Source organism: Spermophilus citellus, assembly GCF_964194105.1.
Source record: "Spermophilus citellus genome assembly, chromosome: 18".
Classification (NCBI taxonomy): domain Eukaryota; kingdom Metazoa; phylum Chordata; class Mammalia; order Rodentia; family Sciuridae; genus Spermophilus; species Spermophilus citellus.
The window spans coordinates 3,356,282-3,370,818 of NC_138200.1; the positions used below are offsets into that span (position 1 = coordinate 3,356,282).

General features: G+C 57.9%; 2 protein-coding genes across 2 annotated transcripts; both read left to right on the top strand.

Annotated features, from left to right (window-relative positions):
- Nucleotides 1–80: 80 nt before the first annotated feature.
- On the top strand, nucleotides 81–10,368 carry TMC4 (transmembrane channel like 4). Its single transcript, XM_081275129.1, has 15 exons — nucleotides 81–345; nucleotides 1,943–2,156; nucleotides 2,429–2,574; nucleotides 2,691–2,923; nucleotides 3,061–3,182; nucleotides 6,322–6,469; nucleotides 6,954–7,121; nucleotides 7,340–7,503; nucleotides 7,691–7,817; nucleotides 8,010–8,107; nucleotides 8,610–8,793; nucleotides 9,060–9,190; nucleotides 9,281–9,436; nucleotides 10,055–10,133; nucleotides 10,231–10,368. Exons 1-15 carry the CDS (start codon nucleotides 267–269, stop codon nucleotides 10,327–10,329), a joined length of 2,148 nt encoding a protein of 715 aa, XP_081131255.1. The 5' UTR covers nucleotides 81–266; the 3' UTR covers nucleotides 10,330–10,368.
- Nucleotides 10,369–10,818: 450 nt separating this feature from the next.
- LENG1 (leukocyte receptor cluster member 1) lies at nucleotides 10,819–14,534 on the top strand (the record flags this gene model as incomplete). The annotated part of the gene is made up of 4 exons (XM_081275132.1): nucleotides 10,819–10,973; nucleotides 12,459–12,638; nucleotides 13,469–13,734; nucleotides 14,321–14,534. Exons 1-4 carry the CDS (start codon nucleotides 10,842–10,844, stop codon nucleotides 14,532–14,534), a joined length of 792 nt encoding a protein of 263 aa, XP_081131258.1. The 5' UTR covers nucleotides 10,819–10,841.
- Between the last annotated feature and the right edge of the window lie 3 nt (nucleotides 14,535–14,537).

The following is a 14,537-nucleotide window of genomic DNA, read 5'->3' on the forward strand; positions in this document are numbered from 1 at the left end:
GGGACACTTAGGACACCTAGTGCCAACAGGAAGTGCCACTGCTCCACCTCCCAGGGCAACTCTGGTGACTGCCTGGCTCCAAAAGCCACCGGGACTTCATTTCCCAGCAGAGCCTACAGCAGTAGCCTTGGGAGTTCCTGAGAACTGCACCCTGTCCCTCCTGGCCACCTGGTGGTCAGGCGTGGCCCTGCCCTAGGGCCCTCCCTTACCTGGGCAGTCCCCGCCCAGGGAGCCAGGAGAGACGGAAACGCTGCAGGCTTGGCGCCATGGAGGAAAACCGGACCTGGGACCCTGACGCCTGGGGCTCCTCTGGGGAGCAGCCAGCCCCTCAGAAAGCCAGGGGAGGTGGGAGAACCGGGGGTTCAGGTCCACCAGCCTCAAAGCCAGGGGGACTCGGGAGGTGGGGGCCCTGGTTTTCAGGGCAGAGAGGAGAGGGGAGAAGGGAACTGGAGAATTCTATCCCTTGTTATGAGGAGGAGGAGTTGGGTCTCAGTGCCTCAGGAGGGGACAAGTTTCCAAGCTCATAAGTAAAGGAACCGGAAGTTAAGCCTGGACCCTGGGTCTGAGGGAGGAGGCTGGGCCTGGGCCCCCAGGTCTGAGGGAGGAGGCTGGGCCTGGGCCCCCAGGTCTGAGGGAGGAGGCTGGGCCTGGACCCCCGGGTCTGAGGGAGGAGGCTGGGCCTGGGCCCCCAGGTCTGAGGGAGGAGGCTGGGCCTGGACCCTGGGTCTGACGGAGGAGGCTGGGCCTGGACCCCCAGGTCTGAGGGGGGAGGCTGGGCCCGGACCCTGGGTCTGAGGGAGGAGGCTGGCCTGTGTCCTGGGGTCTGAGGGAGGAGGCTGGGCCTGGGCCCCCAGGTCTGAGGGAGGAGGCTGGGCCTGGGCCCCCAGGTCTGAGGGAGGAGGCTGGGCCTGGACCCCCGGGTCTGACGGAGGAGGCTGGGCCTGGACCCTGGGTCTGAGGGAGGAGGCTGGGGCTGGACCCTGGGTCTGACGGAGGAGGCTGGGCCTGGACCCTGGGTCTGAGGGAGGAGGCTGGGCCTGGACCCTGGGTCTGAGGGAGGAGGCTGGGCCTGGACCCCCGGGTCTGAGGGAGGAGGCTGGGCCTGGGCCCCCAGGTCTGAGGGAGGAGGCTGGGCCTGGACCCTGGGTCTGACGGAGGAGGCTGGGCCTGGACCCCCAGGTCTGAGGGGGGAGGCTGGGCCCGGACCCTGGGTCTGAGGGAGGAGGCTGGCCTGTGTCCTGGGGTCTGAGGGAGGAGGCTGGGCCTGGGCCCCCAGGTCTGAGGGAGGAGGCTGGGCCTGGGCCCCCAGGTCTGAGGGAGGAGGCTGGGCCTGGACCCCCGGGTCTGACGGAGGAGGCTGGGCCTGGACCCTGGGTCTGAGGGAGGAGGCTGGGGCTGGACCCTGGGTCTGACGGAGGAGGCTGGGCCTGGACCCCTAGGACTCCAGGCTGCGAGTGTTCAGTGGGAGGGGGCTGGGTCCAGACTCCTGGGTCTGAGGGAGGAGGCTGGGTCTGGACTCCCGGGTCTGAGGGAGGAGGCTGGGCCTGGACCCCCGGGTCTGAGGGAGGAGGCTAGGCCTGGACCCTGGGTCTGAGGGGGGAGGCTGGGCCCGGACCCCTGGGCCTGAGGGAGGAGGCTGGGCCTGGACCCTGGGTCTGAGGGGGGAGGCTGGGCCTGGACCCTGGGTCTGAGGGAGGAGGCTGGGCCTGGACCCTGGGTCTGAGGGGGGAGGCTGGGCCTGGACCCTGGGTCTGAGGGAGGGGACTGGGCCTGGACCCCCGGGTCTGAGGGAGGAGGCTGGGCCTGGACCCTGGGTCTGAGGGAAGAGGCTGGGCCTGGACCCTGGGTCTGAGGGAGGGGACTGGGCCTGGACCCCTGGGTCTGAGGGAGGAGGCTGGGCCTGGACCCCTGTGTCCTCCCAGCCTTCTGCTCTCCTGCGCAGGCCAGTCCTTGGCCTCTGTGCTGCACCAGCTCCCCAGTGCTGCTACCCTTCGGTACCGTGGCCCTGGGATGCTGCCCTGGGGGACCCTGGAAGAGGAGGATGAGGATGGAGAGAGGAGCAGGCAGGCCTCTGCAGAAGCCAGCCAAAGCGAGCTGCGGGACCCTCGCCCGTCCCGGGAGTTGCCGTGGCCCATGCAGGCCAGGAGGGCTCACAGGTACAGCCGCTCTCCCTGAGCCCTTCCTCGGGCGCTGACCGCTCCCTGCCTCCAGCAGCTGCCCCCTGTCTTTCCCTGTGGCTCCCACACAAGCACACGCGTCCCTCAGGAGCCACCCGTCGTGACTCCTCCCGGCTCCCTGCTCCGCGTGGGTCGGGTCACTTCTGTCCCCTTGCCACAGTCTTCTGGGAGCCAGCACGCACAGCACCTTGGGGTGTTCCCCGTCTGTGCTGACACGCCCTGGGTTCTGTCTCTGACTGCTTCCCTTCCAGAAAGAGCCTGGCCAGGGAACAAGTGGCCTTGGGCTCTGGACTGAGGACTGCCCACTGGGCACGGCTGCTCCCTCGGTCCAAGGAGAAGATGAAGGAAGGCTTGCGCGGCCTGCAGCCCTGGGCCTGGACCCTGAAGAGGATCGGGGGTCGGTGGGGCCCGAGGGGGAGGGCTGGGTCCCGACCCCAGGTCTGAGGGGGGAGGCTGGGCTGGGCCTCTGGGCCTGAGCTGAGCAGGAGGAACTGAGCCCCTGCCCCCCTGCAGGCCAGTTTGGCGGGGGCACCGAGTCCTACTTCTCCCTGCTGCGCTTCCTGCTGCTGCTCAACGTGCTGGCCTCTGTGCTCCAGGCCTGCATGACGCTGCTGCCCACCTGGTTGGAAGGGGCTCCCCCCGGCCCTCCCGGCCCTGGTACCTCCTCGCCCTGCGGCTCCTATAGCCCCCACACCCAGGGCCTGGTCTCCTTTCCCACGCAGCTTTTCAACCTGCTCTCTGGAGAGGTAGGCGGCTGGGCTCCGTAGGTCCCACCTTGGAGCCCTGGTGTTCCCGTGACTTGTATCTATAGCCCTGCCCCAAAGGCCTGGCTGCCTACTTCCTGGGCCCTGCCTCCACCTTGAGCCCGATCTGCCCCTCACAGGGTTACCTAGAATGGTCGCCTCTCTTCTACGGGTTCTACCCGCCCCGCAAGTACCTGGCCGTGACCTACCTGTGCTCCGTCTTTGCCGTGAGCCTCATCTGCCTCCTGCTCACCCTGCACCGGTCAGTTCTGCCCACATCCTGATACCCTGGACAGGAGGGGAGTGAGTGGTGGTGGTCAGTGCCCTCCTCAAATATCCTGGCTCTCGCTCTGTGCTCCTTTCTGAGTTGAAGTCCGTTTTAAGATGCTTCTTGTGCACATAGGCTAGGGACACACAGGAGGTGGCGGGTCCTCCCCCCAGCAGGCTGGAGGCCAGCGGGACGGAGGAGGTTAAGTCAGCACGGGTATTTCGTGCTTTCTGATTAGAGCTGTAGAGACTACAAACAGGGCTGATTTCACTCATTCATACTCTGTGCCAGGCCGTGTTCTAAATGTCTGGGACACAGAGTCTCATCGCAGTGGCACTTACGTTGCACTTGGGCGATAGGTAAGGAGTGTGTCACTTGTACAGGCTGCTGGAAGCTACTCAGGGCCAGAGCGAGGGATATCCCAGGGATGCCTGGGCCAGGGGGTCAGGGAAGCATTGTTGAGAACACAGTGTTGAAAGGATGACGTTGAGAAAGCGAGAGTTTCAGCCGGGCAGACACCTGGGGGAAGATCTTCCAGGCGGACCAGGGGCCAGAGCACGGCAGGCACCAGCCCGGCAGGTCCTCGGACAGAAGGCCATCCCGACCTGAGTCAGGGAATGATAGCGTCCCCCGTGGGCTTGTGGAAGAGAGGGAAGGAGGCAGAGAGAAAGAAGGGGAGGGAGGGAAGGAAGGAGTGAGTGAGGGGAGGAGGTCCACTAGGAGGTCACTGCCAGAGTCCAGGTAACAAGCGATGGCACAGACCACCATCTGATGGGAGAAGCAGGGTGGTGACAAGGGGTCAGTTTTGGAGTTAGTTTTTAAAAATGCCACAAGTATTTAAAAGTACACAAGGAAAGGGTCTGAGTTTCCACTGGTATCAAGAAAGAGATCAGGAGCTGGCTGATGGCACACACCTGTAATCCCAGCAGCTCAGGAGGCTTAGGTAGGAGGATCACAAGTTTGAGGCCAGCCTCAGCAATTTAGTGAAGCCTTAAGCAAAAGATTCTGTCTCAAAATAAAATAACTAAAAAGGGCTGAGGATGTAGCTTCTTGGTAGAGAACCTCCAGGTTCAATCCCCAGCACCAGGAAAGAGAGAGAGAGAGAGAGTGCTCCTGTAACCACGCCCTTCTGCTCGCACCGTCCTGAGGCCTGGTTTTCATCTTGTTACGCTGGGTGTATTTACAGGGGTTCCTGATTGACTGTATTAGGGGTGTGGTTGAAATCAAAGTCCAGAAGGACTCCCTGTTGACCCACACACGGCAGGGTAGAGGTTGAGAGAGACCAGCCGTACAAGGAGCGGGCTGGTGACGGTATCTGGGACGCAGCTTTGGACCCAGTGATTTTGAGGTGCCTTTTATTTTGATATTGGGGGGGAATGGGACCCAGGGCCTCATGCATGCCAGGCGACACCCCAGAGCCACATCCCAAGCACCCAGGTGCCTTTCAGACCCAGTGTTACGCATGCAGTTGGATATGTGGGTGGGGACTAGAGTACACACTGGGGACTCTGGCATTCAGGCAGGACAGGGAGACCCCCAAGGAAAGGAGTGTGTTCAAGAAGGAAATCAAGGACTTAAAAAGAATGGAGGGGCTGGGGTTGTGCTCAGCGGTGGAGTGCTCACCTGGCACGCACAAGGCGCTGGGTCGATCCTCAGCACCACATACATGTAAAATAAAGATATTGTGTCCACCTAAAACTTAAGAATAAACATTTGTTTAAAATGGGGTGTCTCCTATGAGCTGGACACTGTGGCCAGGCATGGGAGCCACCCAAGGGTCCCCATCCCTTGCAGGCTTTACAGCCCAGCCCGGGAGAGGAAATAAACAGTGGGACAGATGTGGATGAGCAAACACCAGTAATTTGAGTTGGGGAATGACCCTGTATAAAAACAGGTTGCATGGTGTGACAGCAGGAGCCAACAGACTTCTGTAAATTAGCGAGTACGCATCTTCATCTTCGAGTCTAGTCTCAACTAATCTCTGCCATCCTAGTTCGTGAGGGCAGCCATAGGTGACATGCAAATGAGTGGGTGTGGCTGTTCCAATATTTACAAAAACAGGTGTTGAGTGGGATTTGACACAGGGGCTGCTAACCCCTGTAATAGAGAATGGCAGGGGACCCTCATTAGATGCAGTTGTCAGCACAGGCTTCTCTGACTGGGGAACCTGTAGATGGGCCCTGGAAAGACAAGGAGCCAGCCAGCTGGACAGCCAAGACTCCAGCATTCCAGGCAAAACACACTGCCGTGCAAAGGCCCCGTGGTGGGAAAGATGTTTGGGTTTGTCTCGAGAAATAAAAAGCCAGTATGAGGAGGAGGAAGAAGATGAATGAGGTTTGAGTTTCAAAGGTAGGTGAAGTTGTGGACCCTGGCTGGTTATGCTAGGAAGCAGCCTGAATCTTAAGAGCAGGGAGAAGTTACATAATGGGTTTTCAATAGCCAACAGCATCTCTTTTGCCTAAAAAAGGAAGTCCCAACCAGCTCAAAAACAAAATGAGCTGGATTTGGTGGTGCACACCTGTAATTCCAGTGAACTGGAAGACTGAGGCAGGAGGATCACAAGTTCAATGCCAGCCTCAACAATTTAGCAGTACTGTCTCAAAATATAAAAAGGGCTGTGGATGTGGCTCCGTGTTTAGGCACCCCTGGTTTCAATCCCGGGTTAAAAAAAATACACCCAGAGAATGGCTTCTCAGAGGTACAGCCTGAGAATGGGCTCTCAGAGGTATAGCCTTCCTGGTTGTGCATGGGAAAGGTGAGGCTGAGGCCAGAGGGTGAAGGTGGATGTGGGGTTGGGTGTGGTTTCTGTCCCTTTCTCTGGTTCTCTGTCCCCTCCCTGGGCCTCTGTGCCCTCTGTCTCTTGTGGTCTTTACCTCTCCCCTCTCTGGGCCTCTGTCTCCTTCCCAGGTCCCTTCCTCTGCTCTCTGGGACTCACTCTCTCCTTCTGTGTCACTTTTAGTTGTCTGTACCCCACGTTTCTCTGTGTGTTCCGCCTCTTTGAGTCTTTCTCCATCAGGCGGAGTTTGCCAAAGACCTTAGAGTTCATGTTCCATTTGTCCCATTAGAGGGGTGCCCCGGGACCCCCCACTCGTGGCTGTTCTCACACCCAGTCTCGCGGGTCTCCCGTCTTCAGCTCGGTGTCGGGACTGAAGCAGACCTTGTTGGCTGAATCCGGGGCTCTGACCAGCTACAGCCACCAGGTGTTCTCCGCCTGGGACTTTGGCCTCCGTGGGGACGAGAATGTGCGGCTGCGCCAGGGCATCATTCTGTATGAGTTGCAGGTGCGCTTGAGGTAGGGCAGGGGCCACAACTCCCTAAGGACCGAAGGGACCGAGCTGAGAAGACGCTGGGCCTAACCCTGTGATAGGGCTTTCGGAGAGAAGCGGGTCGGAGATTCTTCTAAGAAGGGAGGTCGTGGGTATGGCAGGGCTGAGGAGCATGGTGTGACAACAGGGTTGCCTGAGGCTGAGCAGTGCAGAAACAAGTACCCAGCAGAACACCTTGGTTCAAAGTGGACTGGTGGCTTGGCCAGAGCGGGTGCAGCTTGGTAGAGCAGGATTGGAGCTCCAGGCAGGAAGTGCAGGGCGGGAGTCTTGAGAGGGGGCCTGAATGGTCCTATGTAGGGTCAGGAGTGGGTGGAACGGGGACAACAAGAGACCCTTAGCTGGTAGGTGAGGAGTGCATCCGTTCAACTTGAGGAGGGGCTCTGGGCAGCCCCCAGAACTGAGGAGATGGAGCCCACGGGAACGTCTCTCCTGGCCTCAGGTGGAACTGGAGGAAGCAGTGGTCCGACGCCAGGCTGCGGCTCGGACACTGGGCCAGCAAGCCAAGGTGTGGCTGGTGCGCGCGCTGGTCAACCTGCTGGTGTTGGCCCTCCTGGCGGCGGCCTTTTACGGGGTCTTCTGGGCCACAGGATACACCGTGGAGCTACAGGTGTCAAGGGTCTTGGGGAAGGAGCGTCCCAGGGCCCTGGAACCTACATTTCCAAGGATGGAGGGCTGTGGGAGGGAACCGAGGTCTAGGATTCCTGGAATCTTAGGAGCCCGGGGCGGAGGAGGTGTTTGGACCCTGGACTCAATGGCCCTGAGGGAAGAAGAGGCTGGGGGAGGCCCTTAGGCATGGCTCTTTGCTGGGTTTGTCCTCCTTCCCAGGAGATGTCCCTGGTGCAGCAGACCCCACTGCTAAAGCTTGTAGTGAATTATCTTCCGTCCATCTTCATCTCCGTGGTCAACTTCGTGCTGCCCTTGGTGTTCAAGTTGATCGCCCCACTGGAGGGCTACACTCGGAGCCGCCAGATCGTTTTTATCCTGCTCAGGTTCCAGCCTCCTGGGATGGGGCTGGGGGTGGTGGAATGGCAGCGGTCAGGTTGTGGGCTCTGCAAATGAGACGGGAAATCCCGCGGATATGGGATCCCGGGGTTCTGGATTCAAAATCGGATCCCACTGCGCCTCAGTTTCTTCATCTGTGAAACGGGGAAATCCTCCTCCTCCTTGGCCTGGCAGGACTGTGTTTCTGCGCCTGGCCTCCCTGCTGGTCCTGCTCTTCTCCCTCTGGAATCAGATCACTTGCGGGGGCGACGCCCAGGCTGAGGACTGCAAGACCTGTGGCTATAATTACAAGGAACTTCCGGTGAGAAGCTCCCGGGGCCGGATCCCTGGAGGAACGGAGGAGCGGGGTGAAGGGGACCTGAGGTCCGGGTGGGGAGGCGGGAGGAGCTGGGGTTGCTCTCCAGGGGTGGATGCTGGGGAAAAGGGAGGACCCGAGAAGGCACCGGCAGCGCCCGACAGCCTGGCTGTCTGCCGCGGCTTCTTCCTTTTTCAGTGCTGGGAGACTCGTCTGGGCCAGGAGATGTACAAACTCCTCATCTTTGATTTTCTGAGCGGCCTGGCGCTCACGCTGCTCGTCCAGTTTCCTCGGAAGTGAGAGTCCGCCCCTCCCGTGGCTCCGCCCCTCCCGTGGCTCCGCCCCTCCCGTGGCTCCGCCCCTCCCGTGGCTCCGCCCCTCCCGTGGCTCCGCCCCTCCCGTGGCTCCGCCCCTCCCGTGGCTCCGCCCCTCCCGTGGCTCCGCCCCTCCCGTGGCTCCGCCCCTCCCGTGGCTCCGCCCCTCCCGTGGCTCCGCCCCTCCCGTGGCTCCGCCCCTCCCGTGGCTCCGCCCCTCCCGTGGCTCCGCCCCTCCCGTGGCTCCGCCCCTCCCGTGGCTCCGCCCCTCCCGTAGCAGGCCCCGCCCTCAAGGCGCAGTACCCCCGGCTCGCCCCGCCGCTGGGGACCCGGGCCCGGGCTGAGTGCGGAGACCCCGCCGCCTCGGGCTCGGGGTTCCTTCCCTCTGACCCCGCCCCGCGCTCCTTTCCGATGGGCGGCTGGGGCCTTGCAGGCGGGGGAACCTGCCGCCTCGTCTCTCACCGCCTCGCCCGCTGCCCCGCAGGCTGGTTTGTGGCTTCTGTCCTGGTGCGCTGGGTCGAGTCGCCGGGACCCAGGAGTTCCAGGTGCCCGACGAGGTGCTGGGGCTGATCTACGCCCAGACGGTGGTCTGGGTGGGGAGCTTTTTCTGCCCTTTACTGCCCCTGCTCAACACGGTCAAGTTCCTGCTGCTTTTCTATCTGAAGAAGGTGAGTGAGCAGGACCCAGCCAACAAGTACTGGGACCACCCCGGAGGCTGGACCAGGATGCCAGGTGCTCTGACTACTAGGTCCTGAGAAGAGAGCACTGCAGGGCAGAAGAAGGGGTCTAGGGCATCCCGTCATCTAGGTCTCAGCCATTAGAATTCAGGTTCCTCGGTACAGCCTGGGGTGGGGGGCAGGACTCTAGGGTGGGAAAAAAGGATAAGTGAGCGACTCTTGGGTCTCAGAACCCCTTTTCCAACCTTCTCTGCCAGGTCACCCTCTTCTTCACCTGCTCTCCAGCCTCCCGCACCTTCCGGGCCTCCACCGCGAATTTCTTTTTCCCTCTGGTCCTTCTCTTGGGTCTGGCCATCTCTGCTGTCCCGGTGTTTTACAGCATATTCCAGTGAGTGGGAGCGGTTCCTGCCTCCCTCTTCTACCCTCACTCAGGGTTCTGATTCTGGTCCTATTGAGCCCAGCCTGTCTCTGCCTCCAGGATCCCACCTTCTCAGGCGTGCGGTCCATTCCGGGGGAAGTCATCCATCTGGGCCCAGATCCCTGAATCCATTGACAGCCTCCCTCAGACCACCCAGAATTTTCTCTTCTTTCTGGGGACCCAGGCTTTTGCTGTGCCTCTTCTGCTGATCTCCAGGTGAGGGGACACAGACTTCTAAGTTTGAATATGTGATCTGGGGTCCCCTTACCTGTGTCCTCAAGATATCCTAGAAAGAAGGGACAGGGGTATGAATTCCTGAGTCTGAGGGAGGTGGGTTGGGGCCTGGATTGCTTGGTCCTAAGGAAGAGTTGGGGCTCGGTACTAGATTCCTGGGTCTTGAGAGGAGGAGAATGGGGTCTTGCTCTCCTGGGCATGAGAGGAGGGGTGGGACCCTGGAGTCCTTGCTCCTAAGGAAGAGGAGGGTCTAGAAGAGTGAATTCCTGAATCTGAAGGAGGAGGGGGTCTTGGAGTCCTCCCCCGCCCCTTCTTTTCAGCACTGGGATTGAACACAGGGGCGCTCTATAACTAAGCTACATTTCCCCATCCCCAGCCCTTTTTATTTCTGCCTCCCGAGTAGCTGGAATTACAGGTGTTCACCACTGCATCCTGCCTAAATACACAGATCAGGACGTGTGTCCCTGGTGCCTGTTCTGTGTTGCTGGGGATTCAACCTGGGGCCTGGCTCTGCGTGCCAGTCTCTGTTTTTTAATGAGACGTAGGGTGAAGATAATCTAAGAGAGTTTCTGGAGAGTTTTCCATTCCTTTCTCCCTTAGCATCCTGATGGCGTATACCGTGGCCCTAGCTAACTCTTATGGACGCCTCATCTCTGAGCTCAAACGCCAGATAAAGACGGTGAGCCAGGCCAGTCCCTGGGAAGGGCTCCTTGGGGACATGGAAAGTGGCATGGGGGAGAGAAGGTGTGTCTCACCTTCACCTCTCTTGACCCCAGGAAGCGCAGAATAAAGTCTTCCTGGCACAGCGGACAGTGGCAATGAGCTCCGCCAAAGGGGCTTCGACCAGCGTGTCTCGGGATGACGTCCCACCGTGAGGCCCCAGACTTTCCCCAGAAATGATGACGGCCTCCCAGCCCTGTCCCGAGATTTCCAGAGCTTCCGCTGCCAAGTACGGACGGTCTAATTGAACCTTCTGATCACTTTAATAAACAGGGTTGAGGCTCCTGAGCGCTCTTTCAAACCTGAGTCCTGAAGCCTGGGGTAGGGCTTTGCCCCGGGACTAGCCAATCGGGTGTATGGGCATGCGTGTCGGCGCGTAGGGCTAGACGGCCTGCCAGCCAATCGGCGGCCGCTTCCGGTAGCGTCAGGGGCAGGGCCGCTTGACAATCCCGACAAGAGCTGTCGCCAGGCATACAAAACGCCCAATGCCTGGGATTGGCTGTGATGGAGCGTGTCTCGGCCAATCACCTTTCTCTACGGGCTTGGAGGGGCGGTGCTAATTGACCTAAACCAAACCGTGGCCGAGGTAGGGAACAGGGCGGGGCATCTCCTGCCAATTGGAAGTGCTAGAAGGCGGGTCTGCCAGTCTGTGTACAGCTACAGCACCATGAACATCTTGCCCAAGAAGAGCTGGCATGTTCGGAATAAGGACAATGTCGCCCGCGTGAGGCGTGACGAAGCTCAGGCCAGGGAGGAAGAAAAGGAGCGTGAGCGGAGGGTACTGCTTGCTCAACAAGAGGTAAGCTTCTAGTACGGGCGGCCAATCGCACCGGCGTCGCGGGCAGGAAACGGAAGTGGGAGTTGCGCAGGCGCGGTGCGCTGGTACTAGACGCCGCTCCAGCTTTTGGGGACGTTTTTTTTTTTTTTGCTAGCTCTAAGCCCACTTCCGCAAATCCTCTAGAAATCTCTGGTCTTGATTCTCCCCCGATGTGTTTGCAGTGTCCAGAGCCTGCCACAGAGTAGGAGCTTAATAATTAGTTGTTGAATAAATAAACGAATCTGTAAAAATGCATTTCAAGGAAGTCACTTTTTAACCAGTTTGCCTGCGCACCCTATTTGCTCAGTTTGTGCAGACCACTTGATTTCCGAATCTTAAGCGCTGAGTTCTCAGAGGGGGGTTGTCATCTTGCACGAAGCGGGGTAGCTTCAGAGAGGAAGGCAAAGGAAGAGGGAACAGTGGCACAAGCCAGGTTCCACTTCACTGGACGGGCCCTTTCCTTGAACTGCTTTCCAGACGCAAGTTTTTTTTTTTTTTTTCCCCCTGTTGTTTTTGTACTGGGGATTGGACTCAGGGACACTCTACCTACTAAACTACATTCCCACCACCCTCCCGGCTTTTTAGACAGGTCTCACTTAAGTTGCTGAGGCTGGCCTCAAACTTAAGATCCTCCTGCCTCAGGTTCCTGAGTCTCTAGGATTAGAAGCATGGACCACCACACTCAACTCAGAGGCTTTCTTTATAGCTCCTAAATTTGTTTGGTTTACACCTAATTCCTCAGCTAATCTGATCCTCAGTGGTGGCTGGAGAGGCGGTGGCAGTCTAGGGTTTTAAAATTCTCGTTTCTCAGTATAAATTACTAATCATTTTGGGGTAGTGACTTGATACAATGCCTGGGATTTAGAGCGTTTGCCCTGAAGCAATCTGACTACATTCATAACCATTGTAAACCACCACCACTACCACCAAACCTAACCCGAGGGCCTCACTCATGCTAAGCTGGGGCTCGACCACTGAGCTGCACCTCTAGCCCAATAGATTTTTTTTTTTTCTCCTCTCTTTGTAGTACTGGAGATTGAAACCAGGGACGGACTCAAATATGCTAGGCAAATGCTCCACTACCAATCTACATCTGCAGCCCTTAAATTTTGGAATAGGGTCTTGCTAAATTGTCCTAGCTGGCCTCCAGCTTGCATTCCCTGCCTCAGCCTTCCCAGTATGTGGGATTACAAGCACTACCATGCCTGGGTCCTGTACTTGTTTTTATCCAGACTGGAATCCCTTTTGGTTTAGGCCAGGGATCTTTTTCCACCTGTCCTTGATAACCTCACCATTTACTATTTTCACTCATGCTGAGACAGGTGCCTCTTCTGGGTCCCAGTGCCTGTGTTCTCTCTTGTAGCCCCCAGCATGATGGACCGCTATGCTTACTGCAGTCAGAACATTTGAGTCCCCTTGAGTGACCTGTAGGTTTTGCATATCCTGCCTATAATTCTTTCCCCCCAGGCTCGCACAGAGTTCCTAAGGAAGAAAGCCAGGCATCAGAATTCACTGTCTGAACTTGATGCAGCAGAGGCAGGAGCTCCAAGGTCTGGCCCTGTGGACCTGTTCCGGGATTTGCTGGAGGAAGGGAAAGGGGTGACCAGAGGCAATAAAGACTATGAGGAAGAAAAACGACAGGAAAAAGTAAGCTGGCTTCATCTGTGTCATCAGAGGGATACTGAAGAGAGCTGGGAGACATTTTGGTCCCGGGCTGTGACTGAGCATTAAGAAGTATAGTGAAAGAAATAAACACAGAACATTTGCAATAGGCTGGAACATAGTGCCTAGGACACTGGTTATTCCTGTGGGGCACTCACAGTCCTGGTTAGTAGATGATGGAGGTGGTGCTGACATTTTTTATTTTGGGGTACCAGAGATGGAACCCTAGGGCACTCAACCCCTGAGCCACATCCCCAGCCCTTTTTTGTATTTCATTTATTGACAAAGCTTTGCTGAGTTGCTTAAGGCCTTGCTAAATTGCTAAGGCTGGCTTTGAACTAGCAATCCTCCTGCCCCAGCCTCCTGAGCTGCTGGGATTACAGGCGTGCACCACCACACCCAGCTTCTTAAAACGTTTTAAATGTGAATTGGACCCTGCCACTCTATAGCTCTCTGGCATTTCCATCATTCTGAGATTGTTATTCCCCAACCTCCACCACTGTGTTTTCAGCTGTCTCCCCAAAGCCTGACTTTGAACTCAGAGAGAGCTCTGCCCCATCCTCCCATTTACCTGCTTGGTACTACATTTGCCACTGTGCCTACATCAGGAGTTCAGCCTGTTTGCATTAGGCCTTAGCACATGGTAGCTGACTGATGATTGGCCCTTGATTTCCAGTGGTGGAATGACTGGTTATGTCTCCCCAGGACCTTGTGCTCTGGGTAGGAAATGCCCTCGGTTTCTCTGTTACCACATCTAGAGCTCCCTGAGGAACTCAAGTTCTATCAACATCTCTTCTGTTTTCTGGCTCCCTCAGGAGAGGCAAGAAAAAGCACTGGGCATCCTGACATACCTGGGCCAGAGTGCAGCAGAGGCCCAGACTCAACCCCCTTGGTACCAGCTCCCCCCAAAGCGAGGGGGTTCCCCAACAGGCTCAGGCACAGATGAGAAGATCAAGAGCCGACTAGACCCCTTACAGGAGATGCAGAAACATCTGGGGAAGAAGAGAAGGCACAGCAGTGAAGAACGAGGTCACAACAGAAAGGGAAAAATGGAAGGATCTGAGAAGCAGCGGCCCAAACAGTAAGAAAAAGACAAATGCAGGGCAGACCATTCCAGACAGAGAACGTGGCAGCAGCCCTGCCTGGGCACCACAGCTGATATGGCAGGTGGGGTAGGAAGTAGTTCTCAACATGTGGTCCAGGGACCCCAAGTTCCAAAAAAGCCCTCTGGAGTCCTGTAGTGTCAAGCTGCTTTTTCATGATGTGAGATGTCTTTGCTCTGATTGCTTGATGTTATGAACACCTGCGTCCAAAATTTGTTTCATTTCTACTCCAGTATGTAAACTTAAAAACTGAGGAAATCAAGTGCAGGGGGCGTTTTCGACTACAATTTGATTTACCTCACAAGAGGAAACCAGTCCAGAGGTTTTCCTGTTCTCCCCAGGATGCTACTCTGCACTTGACTTCGGTTGGGGTGTGTGGGGTGCAGAGGGCACCTGCTTTTAGGACTGGGGAGAACAAAAGCCCACAAAAGGGTGGGCAGAGACTTCCTCGTGGTGTTCCTGCACCAGGTCGCTTCAAGAGCTGAAGCAGCAGCCTGAGACATAGGGGCTCCTGGTGGTAGAGGTGAGAGGGCTGCCCTTTCTGACCTTGCTTCTCTTCCCTAGGCCCCCATCCCTGGACCAGCTTCGAGCTGAGCGTCTTCGGCGGGAAGTGGCCGAGAGGGCTCGGGCTGAGGCCCTGCTGGCCCGGATCCAAGGCAGGGTACCCCAGGAGGGTCAGCCAGAGGAAGAGATAGATGATCGACGCCGGCGGTACAACTCCCAGTTCAACCCCCAGCTAGCCCGGCGGCCCCGCCAGCAGGATCATCTTGCTCACTGACTC

What these genes read in the sequence shown, in the direction of transcription:
- TMC4 (XM_081275129.1), top strand. Translation starts at nt 267, where the DNA reads ATGGAGGAAAACCGGACCTGGGACCCTGACGCCTGGGGCTCCTCTGGG. An exon ending in GATACACCGTGGAGCTACAG is followed by an intron (nt 7,122 to 7,339) that starts GTGTCAAGGGTC and finishes CCTCCTTCCCAG; the next exon opens with GAGATGTCCCTGGTGCAGCA. An exon ending in CCTCTTCTGCTGATCTCCAG is followed by an intron (nt 9,437 to 10,054) that starts GTGAGGGGACAC and finishes TTTCTCCCTTAG; the next exon opens with CATCCTGATGGCGTATACCG.